Source organism: Camelus dromedarius, chromosome 13, assembly GCF_036321535.1.
Source record: "Camelus dromedarius isolate mCamDro1 chromosome 13, mCamDro1.pat, whole genome shotgun sequence".
NCBI lineage: Eukaryota > Metazoa > Chordata > Mammalia > Artiodactyla > Camelidae > Camelus > Camelus dromedarius.
The window spans coordinates 55,710,414-55,737,175 of NC_087448.1; the positions used below are offsets into that span (position 1 = coordinate 55,710,414).

A 26,762-nucleotide genomic window follows, 5' to 3' on the forward strand; every position below is an offset into this window, starting at 1 on the left:
AGAGTTCTTGAAAATTAAAAGACAGTGAGAAAACATTTTGAACAAATTTATGCTAATTAATCCAAAAATTTATATAAAATGAAGACTAAATGGCAAAGAATAATCAAGATATTCCTGAAGAAAATAAGGTGGGATTTTGGGTTTTTTTTGGTGGGGGTTAGTGGAGGTGTAATAAACCAATGATACACAGTACAGAGGTCAGCAAGACTCTTGTCTGTATGGAAATTTGATGCATGACAGAGGTGACACTGCAGATCGATGAGGAAATAGTGTTGGGATAACTGATTACCCTAAAGGGCAAAAAATTAGATTCCTCCCTCACATCATACACAAAAGAATGAATTCTAGATGCATGAGGATAGAAATAGGAAAAGAAAAGCTTATGGCTTTTAGAGGAAATCTAAAAGTTATTTTTTTAAATTGAGGTATAATTGACAGAAAAATAAAAGATATCTTTATAAACTTGGGTAGAAAATACTTTTTTAAAAGATACAAACCTCATTAAAGAAAATTATTTGTATGTTTGAAACATTAAAATAAAGAGGGATGCACTGAAAAACATCAAGTAAGCAAAAAAGCAAGTGACAAATGAAGAGAAGATATTTACCATCACTCACCCAACTTAGAATGAATATCCAGGATGTATAAAGAATGCTTATAAATGAATAAGAAATAAGAACTACCAAACAGAAAAATGGTAAACAAGTATTTCATAGAGAGGACACATGTATGGCCAATCAACCCAAGTAGAAATGAGGGAAAATCAAAACCACAAGGTACCATTTTATGCCAACCAGATTAGCAAACATTAAGAGTTTGACAAAACCAAGAATTAGTGGGGGATACAGAGCTATTTAAATTGGTCTAATCTTTTTGGAAAACTTTTCAGCATTATCTAGAAAACTTGACATTAACAACCTAAAAATTCTACTCCTAAGTATAGTCCCTAAAGAAACTCTTCCATATGAACATAAGGAGACATACACAAAAATGTTTATAGCACCATTGTTTGAAATAGCAAGAAGCTGGAGATAGTCCAAATGTCTTTTAACTCCAACATGGATATACAAATTGTGGCATACAGCTACAGTGAAATACTATACAGTAACAAAAAACAAATGAACCACAGTCATACCCATCAAGGGTAAAGATTCTCTTTTCAATCTTTTACAAAATCATATACTTTTACAATGTTCAGCTTTTGCTTTCATAGTCTTGGAGCAGATTTTTGTGTCTTGTTTTTTGTCAATATTTCAAGTTACGGTTACAACACAAATGAGTGATGGAAACTGGGCTCTCAGTCATGCCTAGGATACTTACAATAAAAATAAATTTCACTGGGCATAAATCCACAATGTCAGGTACTTCTCAGATTTTCCAGGGGCCATTTCCTCCTATTCTCACGTTTCCCACAATTACAGTTCCACCTCTTAATGTCTTCGTGTGTTTGATAAGAAGCAGAGTCCCAGGCACTGAACAGGACTGGCCAATCTCAGAGGGTAACAACAATCCCGACAACCCAGCTCCCACTTCCTTCGTCCCACAAATTCTCCAAGGCCTTGACCCCGACAAAAGGGACGGTTTTCCCTTTCAACTCTCCTTCGCTCTCTGACCAAAACTCTCAAGTCTGCGCTGCCCTCATCATCCCGTCAGAGTCTGCGCAACCTGGGACTTCCTGCCAAGACATCCTCAAGGGACCAGACTCAGGCAAAACCAACGAACATAGTCAAATAAAACCCTCAAGTAATTTATACCACGGACGGCCGTTTCCCACCCACACGGTAGCCGCCAGAGGGGCAGCCTCGCACCGCCGCGTCCACGCCTCGCCGTGACGTCACACAAAGCGCCCGGAAGTGGCGGCCGGGCTTCTACGTCAGTTGGCTGCGCCGAGTTGGCCGTTGCTATTACAGTTGCTGGGAGGAGCTGAGAGGTGGAGTTGCTGGGGCAAAGATCATGCCGGAAAGCCAAAGGTTTCCTGGGCAGCAGAGGCCGGTGGGCTTGGGATGAAAGAAGCAGGGCAGATGCAAAATCTGGAGAGCGCGGGGGCCGGACGGTCAGTCAGCACCCAGACTGGCAGCATGACCGGTGAGTACCCCGAACCCTGATCCCGCCACCCAGCCTTTAGCTCTGCTCTGTGCGGATCCCTCCGTTTCACTCCGGGCTCCCTGGCTGCCCCTCTTTGCCTGCGCTTCTGCTCCTGGGCGTCCCATCCCCGCCCTGGGCGCGTCCCCACCTCGGTCACTGGGGTCCCTCCGCCCGGTTGCACTGGCTTTTGAAGTTGCGCTCACTGCCCCCTTTTACTTTACCTCCCAGGACTTGGAGCTGAAATCTCCGGGGATCGACGAGTCTGAAAATGCCCCAAACCGTGTTTTTGACTTGATTTCAAAATTAACCGTACGCGACGCTTTCCTATATATCAGCTGCTTTACCTTCAAAGGTCACCGTATTTTTAGTTCTGTGTTCTAACCACTGTCCTTGTTGCAACGCCTCCACACAGTCTAAAGTAAAGCTTGCTCCACGATGACATCAGATGCAAGGACTTTTAATAACTTCCGTTGGGTTGTTCCCATAGCTCCGTTTATCAGTTATACTTTTTTTTTTTTCTTCTGCCGGGTGAAAAAGAGCCCAGCTTTGGAAAGTGCTGGAGGAGGTTGCCCGCAAGGAGGTTGAAACTAATCTCCTGCTAAGAAAACGCTTTGATTCTCTTGTCCAAGAATCCTTTTCCTCCGTCTCCTGCTAAAATAGCCGAGCTAAGGCTGCAGCACCCAAGTGGCATTGAGTTCGTATTTTCAACATCAGTAAAATTTTTAAATGTTTGCCTTCTCTCTTGTAGGTGAAATACCAAGGCTTTCTAAAGTCAACCTCTTCACTCTGCTCAGCCTCTGGATGGAGCTCTTCCCAGTGGTCGGAACCCAAAGACAAAAATCTCAGGTATAATTTGTTTCCTTAGATAGGTTTTCCCTTTAGAAAAGCACTGGTCTAAAATTTGATTTTATTGCCCCAGTTTCTGTCACACTTAAAAACAAACTCAGCAAGCCTTTAAATTTGCAAAATACCTCTGCGGTTTATTGTGATACTTGTAATTCATAGTGTGATAGCTTTTCTTTCCAGTCTAAATATAGATTCTCAGATGTGCCATATTTACCCCTATCAGACGTTCCATATTTATTAGCTATTGATGGCATTTATGTGTTTGTTTGGGCAGATAGTTGTCTATACCACATAATTTGTCACTCAATTTTATGCTGTTGGTGTTTCATCTAGATGGTCCCCCCCCCCCCCACCAAACTAAATTGATTGAAGGGAGAGGCCATGTCTTATTTTACTTGGTATATCTCTTAGCATCTTCTATTACATCTATGAATGTTAATTAGTTTTGTTCCATGTAAGTAGTCTCTTTTTTTTTTCAACTTTTTTTATTGAGTTATAGTCATTTTACAATGTTGTGTCAAGTAGTCTCTTTTTTGAATCTCAAAAGAGATGATCAAAACAGGTTAGGAATGTATAGTAAGAACAATTATACAAGCCAGCATTTTGGAAGTTTGTGCATCCTATGCCTTTTCTTTCTCCTGTCCTCAGGGCAGCAAGGTGCTGCATTCTCATCATTTTCCTCTGTGCTTGGAGTCAGGTTTCTTTCATACATGGTGCTGGGTTCTCACCCTTTTGATTTAGTAGATTTGGAGTTTAGATTCGTAGATTTGGAGTCTAGGTTGCTGTCATTAATTTTTAGGGAGCCAAGATCATATTGTGGAAAACAATATTAGCTTAAGCATTTCAGACATGCTTTTGAAAGCAGCAATAGCTGTTCACCATTCTAATACTGCACTTTCAGCATTTTGATACTTTCCTTCAATTTTTTTTCTTAAGCACGTTTTTTTCCTTTTACAAAATAGTAATCATATTCTACATGTGCTTATTGAAGTTTCCAGCTTGCCAATAATTCTGCTGAAAGATGTCTTTAGGTTTTCCACAGAAACACTTTTTGTAAATCCTTAAATTCCCACAGTACTCTTATGAGATCATTCCTAGCCATCCTTTTTTTCTTTTTCATTTTTATTGTCTTCTTTATTGTGAGTGAGGTTGTGTGTTTGGCATTGGAGGTACAAAAAAAAAAAGATGTGCTCCTTATTTTCTAATGGAGAGAGAAACTAGGCATTTAAACAATTAAGGTACAAATAGTTGGTGAAGTCAAGTAGAAAATATAAGCAGAGATGCTACCAAGACTGAAGCCTGAGGACCAGGCTCGACTGGGGGAAGTGAGGGAAGGATTCACAGGGGAGGCTGCATTTGCATTGAGACATGAAGAATAAGTAGGTATTGCTAAGCCAAGGGGCTCTTTATAGAAAAACTTGAAGAGAACTTGTGGTCTTCATGTGGGATGGTGAAGTTGGGTAGAGGGAAGAGAGTGGAGATGAGCTGGGAAAGGTAGAGAAGGATCAGATCATAAAAAACATTGTGTGCCTTGCAAGGGAGTTTAGATTTTATCCTTTTAAGTATCAGGATTCTGTTGAAGAATTGTAACACAGGGAGTTAGGGATTCAATTTTTTTTTTCTTTTCATTAAGACTTATTTATTATTTTAGAGCACAGCAAAATTGAGGGAGAGTACTGAGATTTCCCCTGCCTGCACATATGAATAGCCTCCCCATCATTCACATCTTCCCCAGAGTGGTACATTGACATATCGTTTCACGCAGTCTACGTTACAGTTCGGTCTTGATGTTGTACCCTCTATGGGTTTGGACAAATGTAGATGTAGATTCAGACACTTATGTATCATGATATGATACAGAGTATTTTCATTGCCCTAAAAATTTCCTGTGCCCCACTTATTCATTCCTCCCCCAACCCCTGACCTCTGGCAACCACCAGTCTTTTTTACTGTCTCCAGAGTTTTGCCTTTTCCAGAATGTTACATAGTTGGAATCATATAGTGAAGCCTTTTCAGTTTGGCTTCTTTCATTTGGTAATATACATTTAAGATTCCCCTGTCTTTCCATGACTTGATAGCTCATTTTTAACACTGAATAAGATTGCTTTGTCTGTATATAGCACACTTAATTTAATCCATTCACCTACTGAAGGACATCTTGGTTGCTGCCAAGTTATGGCAATTGTGAATGAAGCTGCTGTATACATCTGTGTGCAGGTTTCTGCATGATCATAAGTTTTCAGCTCCTTTAGGTAAATACCGAGGAGCATGATTGTATAGATTGAATGATAAGGGTATGTTTCGTTTTCTAAAAAACTAGCAGACTGTCTTCCAAAGTGGCTGTACCCTTTTGCATTCCCACCAGCAGTGAGTAAGTGTTCCTGTTGCTCCACATCCTCACTAGCATTTAGTGTTGTCAATGTTTTAAGTTTTGGCCATTCTAATAGGAGTGTAGCAGTATCTCATTGTTTTAATTTGCAGTTCCTTGGTGACAAATGATGTGGTACATCCTTTTGTGTGCTTATTTGCTATCTGTATCTTCTTTGGTCAGGTGTCTGTTAAGGTCTTTGGCCCATTTTTTAATCGGGTTGTTTTCTCATTGTTGAGTTTTAAGAGTTCTTTGTATACTTTGGAGAACAGTCTTTTATCAGATACATCTTTTGCAAATATTTTCTCCCAGTCTGTGACTTGTCTTCTTATTCTCTTGACATTGTCTTCTGTAGGGCAGTTTTTAATTTTAATAAACTCCAGCTTATCACTGATTTCTTTCATGGGTTACGCCTTTGATGTTGTACCTAAAACATCATCACCATACTCAAGGACATCTATGTTTTCTCCTATGTTATCTTCTTGGAGTTTTATGGTTTGGATTTTACATTTAGGACTATGACCCATTTTGAGTTCATTTTTGTGAAGGGTGTAAGGTCTGTATATAGAGAGGAAATTCACTTTTTATGATAAAGTAATATCTCTTGGTGTAGTCTTCTGCCAATTCCTATGTGAAATGTTTTAGAAATAGTAAAACATTATTTAAAATGTTATGCATTTTTATTCCCTATTTTTCAATGACTTCTCTAACCCCTACCCTGGCTCCACATATTATTAATGGCTTTGAGGAAGGTCTGCATTTTCTTCATGGATTTTTAAGTCCTTTATTCTTTCTCCTTGTTAATAGCTTAGTACTGTTTTATGAAAGTAGACGACTTCTAAGCTGTTGGAGTTTTTTTTTTTTATTTGTTTTGTTTTTTTGCCATTAAAATTGTCTTGAAGATACAAGAGTAGAAGCAAATGTTTAGAGACTTACACCTTTTAAAAGTGCATTTTTAAGCTGAGCTTTACAGTGGAATGTTATTCAACTATGATAAAGGAGGACATCAGCCATTTGCAGCACCGTAAATGGACCTTAAGCACATTATGCTAAATGAGATAAATCAGGCGGAGAGAGACAAGTACTGTATGATCTCACTTACATGTGAGAGCCAAACTCATACAGAGAGTAAGATGGTGGTTCCCATGGGCTGGGGTGTGGGGAAACAGGACAGATGTTGTTTAAGGGTACAAACCCACGAGTAGTAAATAAGCCCTGGAGATCAAATGCACAATCTAGTGACTGTAGACAATAATATTGTATTATAATCATCAAACACGCTAAGAGACTAGGATTTAGTTATTCCAACTACTAAAAAGAAGTGAATAGTTATAAACATGATAGAGGTGCTAATTATTGCTACAATGGCAATCCTATGACAATATATAAATGTATCAAATTAACATATACCTTAATTTTACACAATGTTGTATGTCAAATATATTTTAATTAAATAAATGTTAAAAGCTGAGCTCTTTAGAGATTAAATAATAAATTGGAGGAACTCTTTTTAATGTCAAGATTTGATCTCATTTTAATTCATATACACACACATACCACACACACACACACACCAAGAAATACATCCTGTGCTGAAATTGAGTTCTTTTTCAACAGGTGCATTAAATTAAATAAATAATTCTACTATTAATTACACGTAATTAATGGTCATAAGGTTAAGATCTTTTTCCTATTAAGAGAAGAAAAATGTTCTTTAAGTTAAAGTAATACATTTGTTTCACTTAAATTGTTCTGCTTTTGCTATACAAAGTCACAGAAACTCGAAGATGCAATTTGACATGTATTTGTATTAGAAACATTGCTTTTGCACTTTACAAACCTTTGTCTTTCTAAAAATAAGATATTTCTATGTGTTACCAAATACATGTTTATTACTTATTAAATGGCCAAAAGAAAAAAAAATCCCCCATAATTCCACCACCTAGAAACTGTTGACGTTTTTGTGTTATTTCTTGATCTTTTTTCTCTATTTCCTTTACTCATTTGATATCATTTCATTCTGGATCCTGCCCTTTTCATTTAACATGGGAAAATGCTCATCCTGTAATACTGTTAGAAACACTGGAGTGACAGCTTAGTCTCATGGTTTGGGAGTAGCCAGTGGTTGCAGTTAGCTTGCCTGGGTTCAAATTCTGGCTCTGCCTCTCACTCTTACTAGTTGTGTAACCTTGGGTAAGTTACCTCTTCCTCTGTTAAATTCTTCATCTGTAAAATCTAATGTTACTGGTACATACTACATGGAGCTTTTATTGAAAAAAGAATTTACTTGATATTTGTAAAAGTCTTAGATAGTGCCTGGTGTATACTACGGACTTTATGCATTTGTTGTTTTTATTTTATTTTATTCTATTCTAGTCTATATTTTCAAATTCAGTTTATTTAAGTTAAATTTTTTTTAAAGTTTACCTATTTCTCCCACCCTACCCCTACCTCTGTCAACTACCAATCTATTCTCTGTGTCTGTGAGCTTGGGGTTTGTTGTTTGTTTGTTTGTTTGTTTTTAAATCCTGCATATAAGAGAAATCATGTGGTATTTGTCCTTCTCTGACTTATTTCACTTAGCATAATGCCCTTGAGGTTCTTCTGTGTTGTTGCAGATGGCAAGATTTAATTCTGCTTTATGGCTGAATAATATTATATTGTGTGTGCTTGTATACTTACACCACAATTTCTTCATCCATTCATCCGCTGATGCACACTTAGGTTATTTCCATATTTTGGCTATTGAACATTGGGTACAGATATCTTTTCAACTTAGTGTTTTCATCTTCTTTGGATAAACACCCAGAAGTGACATTGCTGGATCATATTGTAGTTCTATTTTTAATTTTTGGAGGACCCTTCATACTATTTTCCACAGTGCCTGAATCAGTTTACACCCCCACCAGCAGTGCACAAGGGTTCCTTTTTCACCACATCCTCACCAACACTTGTTATTATTAGTCTTTTTTAATAACCATTCTAACAGGTGTGAGGTGATATCTCATTGAGGTTTTATTTGCATTTCCCTGATAATTAATTACATAGAGCATCTTTTCATGTACCTGTTGGCCATCTGTATATCTTTTTTGGAAAAATGTCTGTTCAGATCTTCTGCCCATTTTTTAATTGGATTTGTTGGTTTTTTGCTGTTGAGTTGTATGAGCTCTTTACATATTTTGGGTATTAATCTTTTATCAAACCTGTGATTTGCAAATATTTTCTTCCATTCAGTATGTTGCTTTTCATTTTCTGGCTGGTTTCTTTGCTATGTAGAAGCTTTTTAGTTTGTTGTAGTCCCACTTGTTTATTTTGCTTTTGTTGCTTTTGCTTTTGCTTTTGCTTTTGGTGTCAGATTTAAAAAACTGCCAAAACCTATGTCAGAGAGCTTACCACCTGTTTTCTTCCAGGAGTTGTATGGGTTTTGATATCATTTTGTTATTATCTTAATGATTGCATAAGTTCATTGTATCAATGTAACATGTCTCTTCCTTTATTACTGGACATTTAAATTGTAATTTTTACCAGCCTTAGGGAATTACGAACTACAACCACTTCTGAATATAACTGCTATCTGAGTTTTCTGTGTTGTCAGATGTTTACACTTTATGGGTGTGTCTTGACGATTGTTCAACAATGTATATAATGAGTATAAAGAATAAAAATTGTAATAATGCAGTCAAAAACTAGATAAATGAGTGGGAGGGAAACTAATTATGTATGAGACTTCAGAGGGAAAAACAATTTTTTAAATGTTTTGGAATAGAAATCTAGTACTGTTTACCATGGTTGTCATTTTAAAATAGTAATCTCTCCTACTGGTTCATAGTTTTTAAATTTAAGTTAGACTTATCTAAATTGTCTGAATATTACATTAGTAAGAATTAGAATAACTGCATTTTCCCCTTCATTTTTGTCTACACATCACATATTGTCCCTCTCTCAGCTCTTCCCATTGTGTCCTTCAGTACCTTATTTTTGTGCTAAAAGACCTCATCTACTTTTCCATAACAGAAGTAATACAGCATAATGTTGAAGACAGCAGATCTGGGGCTCACTACCTTGCTTACCCATTTATTAGCTATGTGACCATAGTTGAGATATTTAATCTCTCTCCACAATTTCATTTGGAAAATGGGAGTAATCATATTTACTTTGTAAAGTTGTGAGGATTAAATGTGGTAATTTAGGACCTGATAACATGATAAACACTCAGTAAATATTAGGTATTATTATTATTACCATCTGTATAGTCATCATCACTAGCACTACCATCCACACCCCCATCATTTCACAGCCGACATCATTACTTCCTCCACTTCCTGTTCTACTTGAATAGAAACCTCTTTCCCAGGACATGGCTTTTCCTGTAAACTGCTTAGAGGTTATTCCTTTTCTAGCATCCAGCATTTGTTTCAGAAGACTAAGAGGTCAGCATTCACCAAGTTTGCCATTCCCACTTTCAGACTTACTCAGTTTATTACATATCCCACCTACTTGGGGGCTTACAGAATTCTGCTATTTCCCCTTGTCATCTGCTTACCTCATAGTCACTTTCCTGTGTTCATACATCATCAGCTCTGTAAGAGCTGCATCCTGAGCAACTAGGTTTATGGCTGGCACAGAGCAAGGATTCAATAAATATTTGTTGAATTAATAAATGAAGAATAAATCTGCTATGAAAACTTGTGTTCAAAAACTGGTTGGATAGATGGATGGAGAGGGGAATGAATTTATCCCCTTGCTCAAAACTTTCTACTTCAAGTTTTAGGAGACTTGTGGACATTCCTACATTAGTGTCAACAAAGTTCATGGCTTAAAACAACACAGATTTATATTCTTACAGTTCTATAGGTCAGAAGTCCGAAATGGGTCTCACTAGCCTAAAATTAAAGCATCAGTGGAGTTGCATCCCTTTTAGAGGCTCTCGGGGAGAATCTGTTTCCTTGTTTTTTCCAGCTCCTAGAAGTTGCCCACATTCCTTGGCTTGTGAACCCCTTCTTCTGTCTTCAACACCAGCAATGATGGGATGAGTCTTTTTTTTGTTGGATCACTCTGGCACTGACTCTCCTGCCTCCTCTTTCACTTATGAGGACCTTTGTGGGGACCTGATAATCCAGGACAACGTCCCCATTTCAAGATGATTAGCAACCTTAATTCCATATGCAACCTTGCCATGTAATATAACATAGCCTCAGGCTCCAGGGACTGGGACAGGGAGGTCTTTGGGGGACTGTTCTTCTGCATGCCACAATCCGTATCTCATACCTTTGCTACATAGCTCCTTACCTTCCCAGTGCCAGGTAATTTACCTCTGTTCCCTGTTAGTCCTTCTTAGCCATGGCCACACCCAAACTTTTCCACTGCTCAAAACTGCCCCAGCTCTGAAACCTTAAACTACAGAATTTTATTTTCAGTTCTTCTGTATTTTAGAAAAAGTATTCAGGGGCCAAATTATAAAAGCCTTATTTACTGGGTTAAGTATTCTGAACTTAAACCTGAATGAAGCAGGAAGTCAGTGCAGAGTTTCATCAAGAAAAACGTGAAAAGCCACAGCCAAAGAAACCAGCCTTTGAATAGGAAATATTGAATTAATTACGTTTTACATACTCATCTTTTTTTTCTCCTTAATCCACTTTGAATTAGGAAAAAGAGGAGGGAAAGCATGGAGCCTTAGGGGATAATGAAGAGATGACCAGAGTATCTCCTGACAAAAAACAGGTGAATTTTTATGATTTTTTTTAAAAGGCATATCTGTTCATAATAACAAAGCAAAAGGGATTGTAGAATTCCAAAACTAGAATAAAAGTCCCTTTTACACTGAGGTTCCCCATTCCCACTTCCAAGAGGGTTTTTGGTATACTCTTCTAAAAATTATGCATTTACAAGACTATACATGTCTCTCCAAAGGGGAAAAAAAAAAAAAAAGAACAGATGGGATTATGTATTCTGTAATATGCGCCTACATCTTGCTCTTTTTTTAAAAAACTTTCAGATTTAACTCTTGTCACCTTCCCATATTTGTTCATATAATGTGTTGAGAAATACTCTTCCATGTTTTCTCAAACTCCAGCACATCCTGCTGGTCCTGCCAAGAATGCAAGGCCCTAACTGTTCTTTACCTAGGCATTTCTCAAAATTGTATTTGCAGCAGGCAACCTTGAGGGTTGTGGTAATGCCTCCCTCTGGGATATAGAACAGATTTGCTTATTACTGTTTGCAGTAAGACACAACAGAATTCCCAAGCTCAGTGTTCCTGTCCTATAAGACAACCCACTTTATGTTCAGGAATCCATTGGGGCCCATCTGCCTGACCCGCATGGGACTTGTGGGCAAGGGAACCATCACAAATATAACGCTCATATTACTTGCTGTTCTGGGAACTGTAAAGTCCTTTGTTTCTGACCCAGGAGGTTCATGTCTTCTGTCAGCATCCATGATACAGTAACAGGCTAACTTACTAGCTTGTGAGTAGGGTGAAATCAAAGCCCAGTCCTGAGAAGATGAACCGTTTTTTTTTTTTTAATATTGCATAGTATTTTCTTGCTTTTTTAATCTTTTGAGTTTTCCAGAGAGATTCCTATTCATTGGGTGTGGAGTGGAAACAAAACATGTATATTTTGAAAAAAGTTACCTTGATGATTCTTATGTACATTTCCTGGAGATGACCAGGTTATTTCTGAGAGTGAGTCTCTACGATACCCAACAAGAATATAAAAATAATTTGTCTTAGAATTCTTAGAATTTTTAGTTATAAGAAAGGCAAAGGGGAAAACATAGTGAGTCACTGTTTAAGTAAATGTATTAGTTCATATACAAAGCCGACTGTCCTCTTTTGCCTATGTTTTAATGTGAAACTCTGTGACTAGGATTACATAGACGACTTGCCAAGATGTTAGTGAAGTGAAGCAAAATCAGGATCCAGAACAGTGATTCACTGCAAAGATTCAGTCTTCTGGGAGTTGCAGTAAGTGGAAGTACCAAAATGGAATGCAACTTAGACTTTGTTTTAAGTTTGGGATGGAAAAATCTTTCTCTCAAACTTCATATTTTGGCCTTAGATAGAAACAAAATGGGAGGGAAAAACATATCTTCTGTAGCGAAAAGGACTCTAGACAAAAAAGTGATAAATGAACTTGGCCTAAAAGATTGTTCTAATTAAAAATAAATTGATGAGTATCCTTCCCATTTTTTAGCAACTTTTTTTTTTTGTAAGTCTTTTGTGGTCAGGGTTTCTGGCTTGATTTCTGTCTGCTTAACTACTTAGAAAGTTAAAGCTAAAATCCGTTTAACCGCATCCTTTCCCATTGGTCACAATTGGTTTGGTTTAATAAAATGAGCTCTAGTTTGCAGAGATCTTTTGATAAGGCCTCATCAGTGATAATTTTTTTAAAACCTTGCTGAAAGTACTTAGATGTAGATACTAACATATACTGTGTGTTTAAGGAACATAAAACTCAAGAAATTTTGGGATGGGGAGGGAAAAGGGGTTCAAAGTAAATTTAAAGCTTATTTTAAAAGCCAATATGGATAGGTCATTCATATTTTAGCTACATTTTTGAATATTTATTTTGTAAGGGAAAGATTTTTGTATACCTTTTAAATGTCCTTAATGTTTAGGGGAGGGTTGGTTGGTTACCTCAGAAAGGGAATTCTATAAAATCTTCTTCATTCCTTCTTTTTAGGCATTTCACAAAATATCATTCTCCATAGTTTCAAATATTTATGCTCATAATTGAAACTGAAACTTGACTAATTTAGTTAATACAGCTTTGGTCTGATCTGTAAAGGGATTTCAAATATTGGGAATAATTGTAGAGTAAAATTTCTTTGAAAGGGAGTAGAAATAATGGACACTCTGTTCTCAGCCCAAGTCCCCCTCCTATTGTAAAGTTCCTTATGAACCCAGCGATCAGGTTTACATTCCTTACTTCAGAGTATTTTGCTGTGAAAACAGTATAGACTATTTTGTGTCTTGTGTAGAACTGATTTTTAATCTTAGTCTGGTTTATCTGATATCAATAGTATTACAGCAGCTTTTTTAAATTAATATCTGTATAAGTTAGGACACTTTAGATTTAAAATAACAACTCTTCAGAACCCCAGCCAGTGCCCAGCCTCTGGGACTTGAAGCAGAGTCAGCCCAGTCCCTTACTGTGGGTGGGATATTGCTGAGATAGCTCGAGTTTACTGCTCGCCCTTTGAGTTCTCTCTTCCTTTCTAACACCCCAGGGTATGTCTTCCTTTCTTTTGAGCTTGACTGTGCATTTAAAAACGTTTTTAAATTTATAAATATCTATATATTTGTAGGAGGTGCATCCTACCCACATTAGTCTAGACTGCCACAGTCCTAAAAATTGGTAGTCTCTCTTTTAGAAAGAAGCTGAGAATTATCTTTATTTTAGTCAATATTTAAAACATTAAAAGATTTAAGATGACCTCTGCTTTAGCTCTGCCTTTTACCATCTGTGGGTCTTTCAGAAAGTCATGTAAACTCTCCGGGCTTCACTTACCTATGTGTAAAATCACAGGGTTTTCCAAGTTTTTCCTTACTACCATCTAGAAGCTTAATATTACATAGTCCTAGACTAGATGCTATAAAAAACAAATTAAGTCACCTTGGTTCTTGCCATTTACTAGGTAAAAATGTATTCATTTTTTACTAGGACAAATTTATGATAATTAAATGCTTAATTATTTGGTTAAGAAAGCCTAGATATAGAAGATTTCTATTATAAAGTCAACATTAAACTTTCAGAAATTTTTTTGGACCTAATGAGAAATGTGCTTTTGTTCATACTGTGTTCAGATAAAGAACTAAATGAAACTTTCATTTTATTAATACATCAAGTATAATCCATGATATGATCATTAGATATTATAACTAATCACATAAATTATACATTATTGTTTTGTATCTTAATGTAGGTTAAGAGAACTGGTCTTGTGGTGGTGAAAAACATGAAAATTGTTGGCCTGCACTGTTCTAGTGAAGACTTACACGCTGGGAAAATTGCTCTGATAAAACATGGATCAAGGCTGAAAAACTGTGATCTTTATTTTTCCAGAAAGCCATGTTCTGCTTGTTTGAAAATGATTGTAAATGGTAAGTGCAGATTAAGGCTTTGTTGGGGATTAATAGCATTTATCTGAGAACAAATCAAGTGAGAACAAATTGCCTGAATACCACAGAGATAATTTAGAAATATAAATACATATCTGAAACCAGTTTTATATACTGTAAGAAGAGTCAGAAAACATGGATTCTGTCTCAGTTCTGTCACTAACTAGTTAGATGACCCTCATTGTATTAGTAGACTGACTAATGCCAGCTGCCATAACAAACACCAAAATTTCAGTGGCTTAATATTCTCGACATTTATCACCCACGTAATAGTCCAGTGCAGGTGTTGCTGAACAGCAGGCAGCTTTTCTCCCTGAGGTGGTTTTGTGGGCCAGGCATCTCCTGTCTGCTTGCTCCTACATCCCCTTGGGCCTTGAGTCCTCTGCATCTGGAGACAGAAAGAGTAGACGAGGCATACCTGCTTCTTAAAAACCCTGGCCTCGAAGCCCCAGGCATCATTTCTCTTTACATCCATCCTGGGAGCTGGTTCCTGGCTGGGCAGCTGCCTCCCAGTGACTACTCTACCCTTTGGAAGGAGGACCACAAATGATTAACGTATAGCTAACCATCCATCTCTGCCCCACCGGGCTACTCACCAAACCTCTTTGTGCTTATGGTTCTGTTTTGCACCCAGCTAAGTATTCAGACCATTTGCATACTTAAAATTTTTTTTATCTTTTACATAGGCTCTGTAATAATGTGATTTGTAATACGAATTCTATACTTGGTCTTCATTTCATTCCTGGCGCAGAGCAACTAAAACCTTGTGGATATCCTGTGTGATCAGAGTGATAAATGTGTCTTTTGTTTTTCATAACAGGTCCCTTTTAACCGCAACTGAGTTTATGTTAATGAGGTAACTCTTTGGAAATCCCCTGTGAATGGGGCCTGGTTGCCCAGGAAACCAACCAGATGATTAGTGGGGGAACTTTCAGCCTCAGCCCCCTCTGGGGAGGAGAGAGGGGCTGGAATTTGAGTTTAAACACCAACGGCCAGTGACCTAATCAGTCATACCTGTGTAATGAAGCTTCCTTAAAACCCAGAAGGACCAGGTTCAGACAGCTTCTGTGAAAAAAGGGTAATGTAGTTCCTAATCCTTTCCCTCAAAATGTTATTTGGGGGCCAAAACCAATTTAATGTTACACATCATCTATTAGCAAATAAGTGATGCAGGCTGTAAGTGATATATGAGCTCAGAGAAGAAAGTGATCCCTGCAGGTTGCCCTGCTGTGAAGAGCTGGGGCTTAAGCTTCATCTTCACGGGTCAGATGTAGAGGAGGAGGAACACGTTCCCGGTCAGGGGGACAACACATGTGGGGTCATCAAGTTGTGAGAAGCAAGGTTCTGGGGGTCAGTGTTTGAATCGGAAAATTACTCTTGGAGAGAATGGTGGCAGATGGATTATAATGACAGGTTGGGGCTTCAGTAGAGAACTTTGAAAAAACTGCCTGGCCTTTCGGCTCTATCTTATAGAACAGAGTTCCCTAAACTTGTTTTGAGGAAGAGCTATTTTTATTTACATCAGTCTTAAAGAGTATTGATCAGATAGGTGGCAAGGCAGTTCCCTTGAGCTACAAGTGGAAGCACTTCCAGGAAAAATGGTCAGGTGGCCAGAGCCTTCTGGCCTGCAACAAGTATTTCAAGTAGGTAGGTATCTATGCTGAGTTATTAGATTCTGTAGTCTTCCCCCTGCACTTACAAATAGAGAAGATAAGTGTGATAGTGGTGGTGGCATTTTTCTTCTCCTTTTCCCACTTAACTGTGCATATTGGATATTCATTTTATCACTTGTGTTAATTGACTTATAATTTCTATTATAGATAATATGGAGCCATTGAAGATTTTTGAGCAGAATGTAACATGATTAAGATTTTTTGTTGTTGTTGTTACTCAATTGGAACGTGGAAAGATAAGAGGTTGAGGGCTTGATTAGTAGACTGTCGCATTAGGTAGAGTGTAAGAGAGGATTCAGGTGGTGGCATCGATCTAGAAAGGAAAGAATGTAAAAGAACCAAAGATTTGTTGACTGATCTCTTCTAGAGTCAAGAGAGAGTAAATGAATGAATAAAAGTTGTGTTTTGCGCTGAGCTGATTATGCTAAAAGCACTCTTAATAGCCTCAGAGCCAAGAATTAGAAAAACAAAGGATTGCAAATAATTCACTACTGCTTGATGCGTTTGAGTTGACATTTAAACCTGGTAAGAAAGATAATGAAGTGTGGAAAATCAGGAAGGACATGCAATGGAAGTGCTTTTGTTCTGGTATTAGACCCATATATAAATAAAATTGCTACGTTTGATTAGGTTTATATATTATTTATTTATCTTGGTAAGGGGCATGGTTTAACCCTGTGCTGTAGCTAATTAGTTTAGTTATAATTACTGTTACTTCAGTTATGAAGTAAACATTTCTGAAGCACAGAGGTTCTCAAAATGTAGTCTTTGTCTTCCTGATGGTCCACAAGTCAAATTATTTTCATGACAATGTACATTTATGCTAATAGTCCTCAAACGCTGGTGAGTAAAACCACCCTCACCGTTGCCATGGTATGACTCAGGGCAGTAGTCCTCGTTGTAGTCTTCCATAGCAGGGAGCAGGGGTCATATAAGAATGTTGTTGATGAAACAGTAAAAACATTACTTCTATTAAACTTCAGCCCTTGAGTATGCATCTTTTTAATACTCTCTGTGATGAGAAAATAGGAGGTGGACATAAAGCACTTTTGCTGTAAACCTAAGTATGAAGTTTGCCTTAAGGAAAGCTTACACAATTGTTTGAGTTATGAACAAAATTATCCAGGTTTTTTCATGGAATACTATGAACTGACAAACTACAATTATTTAGACTTGGCTGTTTGGCAGACGTTTTCTCAAAAATGAATGAAGTGAACCTGTCACTTCCAGGAAAACAGCTGGCAGTAGTTGTTGCCAGTGACAAAATGTGAGCCTTCACGTGAAAATTAGAATTTTGAAAAACTCATATGTACCATCAAATGAACTTATAGCTTCCCAATACTTAAAGACTCTTCTGATGAGATTGGTGGTTATATTAATGAATGAAATTTTTTTTTAAGTATTATGAAATCAGTGTATTCCTGTTTTCCAAATGACCAGTTGTATGATGCTAGAAAATACTGAGTGAGAAAGCCATTCTAAGTGCAAGATAGACCAGCAGACTTCAATGTAACAGTAGAAAAAGTTTGTTGATGTGATTTCAGATTCCACATTGTAACTCACCTCTTAAGAATCTATCCCTTGTCAAAATTTTATGTAGTGTGAAAGAAGAATATTCATAATTGTCTGAAATGGCTGTTAAAATACTTTTCAAATCACTGAAGTTAGAACACTCCCTCACACCGTGCACAAAAATTAATTCAAAATGGCTTAAAGACTTAAATATAAGACATGTCATCATAAACTAGAAGAAAACATAGGCAAAACATTCTCTGACATAGAGTGTTGCAATATTTTCTCAGATCAGTCTCCCCAGGCAAAAGAAGTGAAAGCAAAACTAAACAAATGGGACCTAATCAAGCTTATAAGCTATTGCACAGAAAAAGAAATCATAAACAAAACGAAAGACAACCTACAGAATGGGAGAAAATATTTGCAAATAATGTGACTGACAAGGGCTTAATTTCTAAAATATACAGACAGCTAATAGAACTCAATATCAAAAAAATCCAAACCAGTCAAAAAATGGGCAGAACACCTAACTAGACATTTCTTCAGAGAAGACATTACACATGGCCAACAGGCACATGAAAAGATGCTCAACATCACTAATTATTAGATAAATGCAAATCAAAACTACAATGAGGTACCATCTCATACCAGTCAGAATGGTCATCATCAAAAAATCTACAAATAATAAATGTTGAAGAGGGTGTGGAGAGAAGGGAACCCTCTTACTTACACTGTTGGTGGCAATATAAATTGGTGCAGCCACGTTGGGAAACAGTATGGAGGTTCCTTAAAAAAACTAAAAATAGAACTACCATATGATCCAGCAGTCCTAATCCTGGGCATATATCTGGAGAAAACTCTGACTTAAAGAGATGCATGCACTGCAGTGTTCATGGCAGTGCTGTTTACAATAGACAAGACATGAAAGCAACCTAATTGCCCATCAACAGATGACTGGATAAAGAAGATGTGGTGAGATATATATATAATACACACACACACACACACACACACACATGAACTGACTGGGTGGAATATTACTTAGTCATAAAAAAGAATGAAATATTGCCATTTGCAGCAACATGGATGGACCTAGAGATTATCATACTAAGTGAAGTCAAGTCAGACAAAGATAAATATGATATCACTTATATGTGGAATCTAAAAATAATACAAGTGAACTTATAAATGAACTTATTTACAAGACAGAAACAGATTCACAGACATAGAAAACAAAATTTTAGTTACCAAAGGGGAAGAGGGGAGGCATAAGTTAGGAGTATAGGATTAACAGATACTACTATATACAAAATAGATAAAAAGAATTTACTGTATAATACTGGGAACTATATTTAATATCTTGTAATAACCTATAATGGAAAATAATCTGGAAAAGAATATATATCTGAATCACTTTGCTGTACATCTGGAAATAACACAATATTTTAAATTTAAAAAATACTCCTTTTTTAAATGCTTGCCTGTGTGAGGCTGGATACTTTTCATATACTCTGATGAAAACCTATGGCAACAGATTGAAAGCAGAAGCAGATTTGAGAATACAACTATCTTTTAATCAGCCAGATAATAAAGAGCTTTGTATAGACTAATGCCATTCTTCTCAGCTAGTTTTTATTGTTGTTTTGGAAAATACAGTTATTTGGTGTTACACTATGTTATTTATATTAATGTATAATAGGATCTTTATTAATATTTTTAAATTGTTTTAATTTTCTAATACAGTAAATATCAGCAGGTATAATCCACATAAACAAAAACTCTTTGGGGTGCTCATTGCTTTTTAGGAGTAACAGGATCTGAGACCAAACAATTTGACAACCTCTGCTGTAGCATTTGCTATTTTAGTACATGAAAATTCGTTCAAACATGAGTTATCCCCTCTTTTCCTTGAATCAAGATTACTAAAAACAACCAGAATGCTTACGTCCAAGATTGACCATCAGTGCTGGTTAGGAAATGGATTATGAGAATCCCAACAGAGGGAAAGTGAACCAGCCAGGGGAAACATTCTGACAATGGCTTTGAGGCCTTCAAAGTGACTTTACAGCCCAAGCCGTAGTAAGAGTCAGCAGTAGCGGGGAGTAGATGGAAATGTGCATTTGCTCAACTTGAATTTTTCAGCTCGTCTATTACTTTGAATGCAGAAAACCTGTGGACCATCTGTCTCTTCACTCCTGGGCACAGTCATAAAGGTCTCTCCTAGCTGAAAGTACATGAGATGCTAGCGAAGGGGTGTCTTTGTCATAAAATACTAATTAATTGATGAACATTTGTGTGCTTAACTCTGTATAAGGCATCTCATTGTTCATTCTCAAACACAAATTTAAAACTTTTTTCGTGTTTGTTATCCAGTTTTGCTTTCTCTTTTGTAACTGCCTGTTCATATTTTTTTGTCTCTCTTGAGGCCTTAATATTCTTGTCAACTCATATGTGCTCTTAATTAAAATCTTCTCTGTATATTAAAGATTACTAACCTTTCCTCTGTCACATTGATTGAAAAATGTTCCTTCCAGTGTGTTGTTTTGTCTGATTTTGCGGACTTAAAATCAATTAATATTGCTTTTCCTCCCTCTGCTTCCCTGCTGCCCTTACATTGTAAATTGTTTGTGGACGTTTTGGATAACTGTATATTTTATTATGAGGAGTACTGTAATGCGTTAAACCATTCCCCTGTTTTGACCATTTAGAGTTTTTCTATGTTTATACTGTTTTAAACAATGTTGCACTAAATATTTACATATCTGTATCTTCTTTTGCCTTTATTTCAAATATTTTCTTAGAAGACCTTCCCAGAGGAAGAATTTAGAGTACAGGGACATTTTTAATGCGTGGGTGAATTGTTTATTTCAGGTACAAAACTCCAGCCAATATCAGTTGTCGGCTGTGATACGTCTAACAGGGGCCATGTGCTGACTTGGGAGGACTCTGGTATATAGTCCCAGCTCTGGACTTTGGGACCACACTTAGCAAAGCCAGTGATTCCACAGACACCTTCTGTGGGCTTTGTTGTTGGCAAACTTTTCCTAAAGGGCCAGATAGTAAATATTTTAGGCTTTGCAGGCCGTATGGTATCCATACACCTGTTCAGCTCTCAACCCAGCTACTCCATTGTAGGGCAGAAGCAGCCAGGCACTATGTCAATGACTAGGTGTGTCTGTTTGCCAATAAAACTTTATTCACAGGCACTGAAATTTGGATTTTATATAATTCTCATGTGTCACAAAATATTTTTCTTTTGATTTTCCCAGCTATTGGAAACTGAAATCCATTCTTGACCTGCAAGCTATACAAAAATAGGCAACAGGACAGATTTGGCCTGTGGGCCAACAGTTTGTCAATGCTTGGGCTGTACCATTGGTGACCTGGTAATAGACATTTATTATAGTGGGACCTCTGGATCTATTGCAGTAATATGGTGGGTTTATCAAGAAAACATTTAATTTCAGCATGCATCTAATAACTTCCTTTTGTATTTTGTATTTCAGCTGGAGTAAACCGAATTTCATATTGGCCTGCTGATCCAGAAATAAGTTTGCTTACTGAGGCTTCTAGTTCCGAAGATGCAAAGTTAGATGCCAAAGCAGTGGAAAGATTGAAGTCAAACAGCCGGGCTCATGTGTGTGTCTTACTTCAGCCCCTGGTGTGTTACATGGTGCAGTTTGTAGAGGAGACCTCTTACAAATGTGACTTTATTCAAAAAATTTCAAGAACATTGCCGGACACTAACATTGACTTTTATTCTGAATGTAAGCAAGAAAGAATAAAAGAATATGAAATGATATTTTTGGTTTCCAATGAAGAAATGCATAAGCAAATACTGATGACTATAGGTTTGGAGAACCTGTGTGAAAACCCGTACTTTAGCAATCTAAGGCAAAACATGAAGGACCTTATCCTCCTTTTGGCCACAGTAGCTTCCAGTGTGCCCAACTTTACACACTACGGGTTTTATTGTCGCAATACCGAACAGATTAATGAAGTTCACAATCAAAGTTTGCCACAAGAAATTGCAAGACACTGCATGATTCAGGCCAGGTTATTGGCGTATCGAACTGGTGAGTTACATGCTTAGTTCATAAATCCGGGCTGATTGGGTCGTATTTGTTTCGGAAGTAAAGCAGTGTTTATCTTATCTATGGTAGCATTTATTGACTCTTAGATACTAAAGTTTGGCTGATCATACAAATATAGAGACATTAGACCCTTGAGTAGACAGTTCTTTCCTAGAGCAGTTTTAGGATTTCTCGTGACCTGTATTGGGTGCTACATTTATAAATCAGGCTTTCATTAGGCCCTTTCTGCTTCTTGCTTTGACTGTTTCACTGTTCAGTGAGCCCTCCACTAGAGATAGGACAAAGAGAGGAGACAGAACCAAAATCATTCATTTTTTAAAAACTCTTCAATATTCTGTATATATATATATTCAATATTTAGTAAATTTTTAAAATCTTTAAACTAAAAATATGAATTCAAAATAACCAACAGACTCAAAGGTAGTTTTGGCAGATTCTTCCAATTTCTGATATATCTTCCAATCAGCAAGTTGAGAAGCCAAACATTTTTACTCTATTATGTTAAGTTGTACATGAGTATGTATGTGAAATACTGCTTGGGAATTTTCTCTATCATGATAAAAGGTAATAGCTGTAATTCCAATTATAGAACAGCGTTTTTACATCTTCCCAGACATAAGATTTTTCAAAGTAGAATCATGATCACTTTTTAAAATGCAATGTTGAAACGAGGAAAAGAAAGTGCAGGCAGGAGGAAGAGTCGAGTGAGATTTGGTGAGTGGGTTATAGTAGGATTTTTAAAACTTATCCCAAGAAAGGAGAAGAAAGAAACTCTTCAGAAGAAGTCCATACAAATGCCACTGGTCTGCAGTATATGCTAAACAAAGACCACAGGTTGAAGTAATTTCAGTAAGATGGAGTTTTTCAAATGTAGCATCTTAGAATCACTGTGGAACTTTTATTAAAAGTGCAAACGCTCAAATTCCAACCCAGAGCTACTAAACCTAGTCTTGACGTGTGTGTCCTAGGCCTGTGGATTTTTAAAGTTATGCAAGGGATTCTGGCATTCAGCAGAGTTAATAATCACTCAATTCTTATTAAAGAATTTGATTCTACTACAGGCACAAACTATACGATGCCAAACAACTGTATTGTGTAAAGGTCTGATTTAATGTAATTATCTTGTCTCACGGGCTATTCGTTTGTCTCTGCCAACACCAGTTTTATAAAGATTTTTTCTCTAAACCATTCTAGAAGGATAGGAACATAAATGGGAACAGCTGTTATCGGTGTACTTCACTAATTCCCATTTGCCAATTAGAATTCCGCAGATTCCAGAGTGAGCGGAAGATGGGGATGTGAGTCTGCTGGTCTTGATCTAAGGAGCTCTTCTCACAGTACCTCGTAATACCACGTATGCCCCCAGTGTTTAAAGATGCAGTGATGCAGAGATGTAAATTTGCAAATGTATTCTTGATTAGATGCTCTACTAGTATAGTTATAGTATTGTAAATTTATCTGCTGTTAATGTGCAGAGTTGTGTACTTAGGCACTTGATGGGTGATTTAAAAGAGTTTTCAAGGTTAATTTTTTGTCTATGTATGACTTCCTTGCCTGGAACCCAAATCCTGAATAGAGTATGACTGTCACGTCCTGCACTTCACCATGAGCTCTTCCAGGGAAGACACCATGTTCTATGAAAAGGAATTCAAAAGTTTTCAGATTTTAGAAAAATAATGTTTATATACTATATGTATGTGCAGTAAGCTGTCTGAAAAAACTTGACATAAGGGGTTGCAGATAAGGGATTCTAGACTGATACTCTTCATTAATGATAAATAACTAACAATTTATTGAGCACCTACTAAGTGTCAAACACAGAGAAAGGTGGTTTATATATGCACGTCACTTAATATTGAGGACAATCCAGCAAGGTAGATATTCCCTTGACTTAGTGTGTTTCTAATAACTCAAACTTTAAATTTCACTCTCCTCAGCTTACTTAACAACTTTATTTCACTCTAATTAATAGGTGAAGAAATCATTCCGTTAAATCATTTCATTTAAAAAAATATATATGATTAAAATGAATTCCAAAACTTTTAACAGCAGAATTCTAAAACTAATTGGAAGTAGGTGCTTAATAATTGTTTTTTGAATGATGAATAAATAGGATCCACAGGTGTTATTATAAGTGTGTTTCTAGGATACCTTGAGGTAGCAAAAAAGTGACAATTTGTTCAGACTCTGGGAGAAGAAAAAGAGATAGGAGGGTGTCACATCTTACCTACCTGGTTTAAATGTGAGTTTTGATCTCTTTTTACGTCCTAATTCCCACTGGGCTAGGCGTTTTCCAAAGCTGAGGATTATGCCTTCCCTCTGAACCACAGTGTTGATGAAAGTAGGTTGGGGTAACCAAGAAAGTTAACTGTTTCAGATCATAATTCTCAGCTTTTAGTTGCCAGTGAGTCAGAGGGTAGCTCATGAGAAGTACAGGTTCCTGGGTCAGCCGCGTCCCTTGGAGAGGTTGCTTCAGGGAATATCCATGGGAGCCAGGAGTCTGCCTTTTAAACAAGCATCCAGGGATTCTGATGTAATTGGTCTGTGGATCACTCTTGGACAAACCCTGACATGACCACAGTATTGGGAGCCAGAATAACCCTGCCTGTGTTCCAGAACCATAGGAGAGAGGGTTCTCTTTCAGTGATCAAAGAGTCTCAGGAATTTGGCCCAGTGATTATATGAATTGACCTTCCTTTCAAAGGTGTACAGAGAAGACCCTGTGAATGACTAGATCCTCAGGAGCAATTTACAGACCTGAAAGGTTTTTGAGAAATTTTACATAAAAATTACAGATATGAAAAGATTTTTGAGAAATTGCCTTATCTGCCATCCAACCCTGGGGCTGGGTGAAATATCCTCCCCATCGTCTGTGGATGAAATTGTATTCTGAGTTTAAAAGGGACTTAGTAAAGAATATTCTCTTGGTGAAACTAACCTTAGCTAAGCAGTAGAGCTTAGTTTACAAGTCACATTTACAGAAAAAGTGGCTCCTGGACTAAAAACAAATAGCATGGAAAATACTGAGTGTCAGTAGTAGAAAAAGTAGACTCGATATGAAGAACTTCTATTTTTCATTTTTTGTTTCAGATTTATACATGTATTAAGTACAGTTTTACTTAACTTTTAGGAAATTGTAGGGTGAAGCTACAGTTGCATTTAATCTTCATCAATATGAAAATGCCTAAGGGCAAGTTCACAGATAATTGTCACTTCCTCTGTAAATGTACCTACTTAACTACATTGGTCTCTTATTAAGATTTTTGATAAATACTATGGTTTTTATAATTAGTGTATAATTGTCTTCAAAATTTGAAACTTACTCTGGTATTCGTAGAAGGAAAAAGTCAATCCTTAATATGTAGAATTTCTATTTTGTTTTTTAAATTTTCTGTGTAAGGTTAATAGTTTTAAGAAATACAGCTTTAGTTGTTGCAAAGTAAACAAGTGGTTCTACAGAAAATTGTAATCTAATATTTAAAACTTCTGCCACTTGATGTAGAAACGAACTTCATGTCACTAACTTGGCATTCTTTTCCCCTCAGGGTAAACTGTGCAGGTCAGGGAAAGGACAACATTTTGTTTCAATCAAAATTTCTTTGCATGTACCTTCCAGGAAAAAAAAAAAAAAAGAAAAAAAGAAAGCTTGTAAAGATTTGTTTATTTTTGTATTATGAGTTTGAACTTTTTTCATAGCAAGAACACTTCCATAAAATGTATTTTCCATGAATAGAGTGCAAAAAATGCTAGAAGACAGATTTGATTGTTGTAAATGGTTATTACACTAAACACATTAGTTTAGAAACTTCGTTCTTAATTGATTTCATCATCTATTAGAAATAGTCATTTAAAAACTGACTTGTTGATGGAAATTCAATAAAGTTGCAGTCAGTTCTGATTACAGCTTTGAAGTGCCCTGAGTATGGGCACTGCCACTGTCATGATCTCTGCCCATAGGTGGTGTATGACTGGCTTGGTAGTGGCACTGTCGGTAGTTAGTTAGTACCTAGCTCCCATATTCTATGCTCAACAGTATTTAATGCTTTTCTGTAATTAGTGAGAATGTCAAGGATTGTTACTACACTTATAAAGTACATTTCAATAAATGTGTTTATTATTTTTGGAAAAATATATTTCTGAAACTAACAAATCACTGGTTTTTACTGAATTACATGTCGTGTGTTTTTCAGAGGATCATAAAACAGGAGTTGGAGCAGTTATCTGGGCAGAAGGAAAGTCTGTAAGTATGAAAATATTTCTTTATAAACATTTAACTTTGATTTTGTTTAAACATATTTCAGTCATAAGTACATGGCATTTTATTGACCCATAGGGATTAGTATTTCTTACTGGTGTATTTATTAAGTTCTATAAACACTGGTGCATTCTCTCAGAATTCTAGATAGATTCATTCATTTAGCAGAGATTTATTAAGCACCTTCTACAGGATAGGCTCTGTGTCTTGGTGAACAGAGGGGAGTTAAAGACCACATATTCCACCCTTCATGGCCTTATATAGTCTAGTGATAGAGACAGAGGTCAAAAAGAGACTGGTATATAACTGTAAATTATAGCATGATATCATGAGAATATAGAGGAGGAATGTTTACTCTGCTTGGAGAAATGAGTAAAATATTCTTGGAGGAGGTAAGATGCTATTAATCTTGAATGAGTAGGTGTTCATCAGGCAAAACAAGTTAGTGGGATGAGGAGGGTAATTTGCAGAGGCAGGGAGTGCAGGAGAGGATGTGGGAAGGTGCAGTGACTTGACATGTTGGGGTCCAGGGTCTTATGTAGAGTAGAGTAGCATAAAATTGGGCTGCACCACGAAGAACTTTGTATACCACGTAGAGTTTGGACTTTATCCTTTAGCCAGTGGGCTACCCTGGCACAACGCTAACCAGCAGAATTAAAAGGCAAGCCACATACATAATTAAAAAATTTTTAGGAACCACATTAAAAAAATAGTTGAATTAATTTTAAGAATATATTTTACTTAATCATCTATCCAGAAATATTATCATTTCAACATGTAACCAATATAAAAATTATTAATACAG

At 36.8% G+C, this 26,762-nt stretch overlaps 1 protein-coding gene across 3 annotated transcripts in view; it reads left to right on the forward strand.

Moving 5' to 3' along the window:
- The first annotated feature begins 1,867 nt into the window (after positions 1-1,867).
- CDADC1 (cytidine and dCMP deaminase domain containing 1) overlaps positions 1,868-26,762 on the forward strand; it is a 41,747-nt gene continuing 16,852 nt past the window's right edge. The window contains exons 1-6 of one of the 3 annotated variants that reach the window (XR_004141296.2): positions 1,868-2,085; positions 2,834-2,931; positions 10,946-11,020; positions 14,228-14,405; positions 21,115-21,684; positions 25,893-25,942. Coding sequence is in view for 2 of the 3 variants with exons in the window: in XM_010995193.3 (XP_010993495.3) it covers positions 2,004-2,085; positions 2,834-2,931; positions 10,946-11,020; positions 14,228-14,405; positions 21,115-21,684; positions 25,893-25,942 (1,053 nt within the window). In the remaining variant the exon portion in view is untranslated. Of the gene's footprint in view, positions 2,086-2,833; positions 2,932-10,945; positions 11,021-12,173; positions 12,267-14,227; positions 14,406-21,114; positions 21,685-25,892; positions 25,943-26,762 lie in introns of those variants that run through there. The other 2 variants (XM_010995193.3, XM_031466426.2) reach the window with 2 other exon arrangements.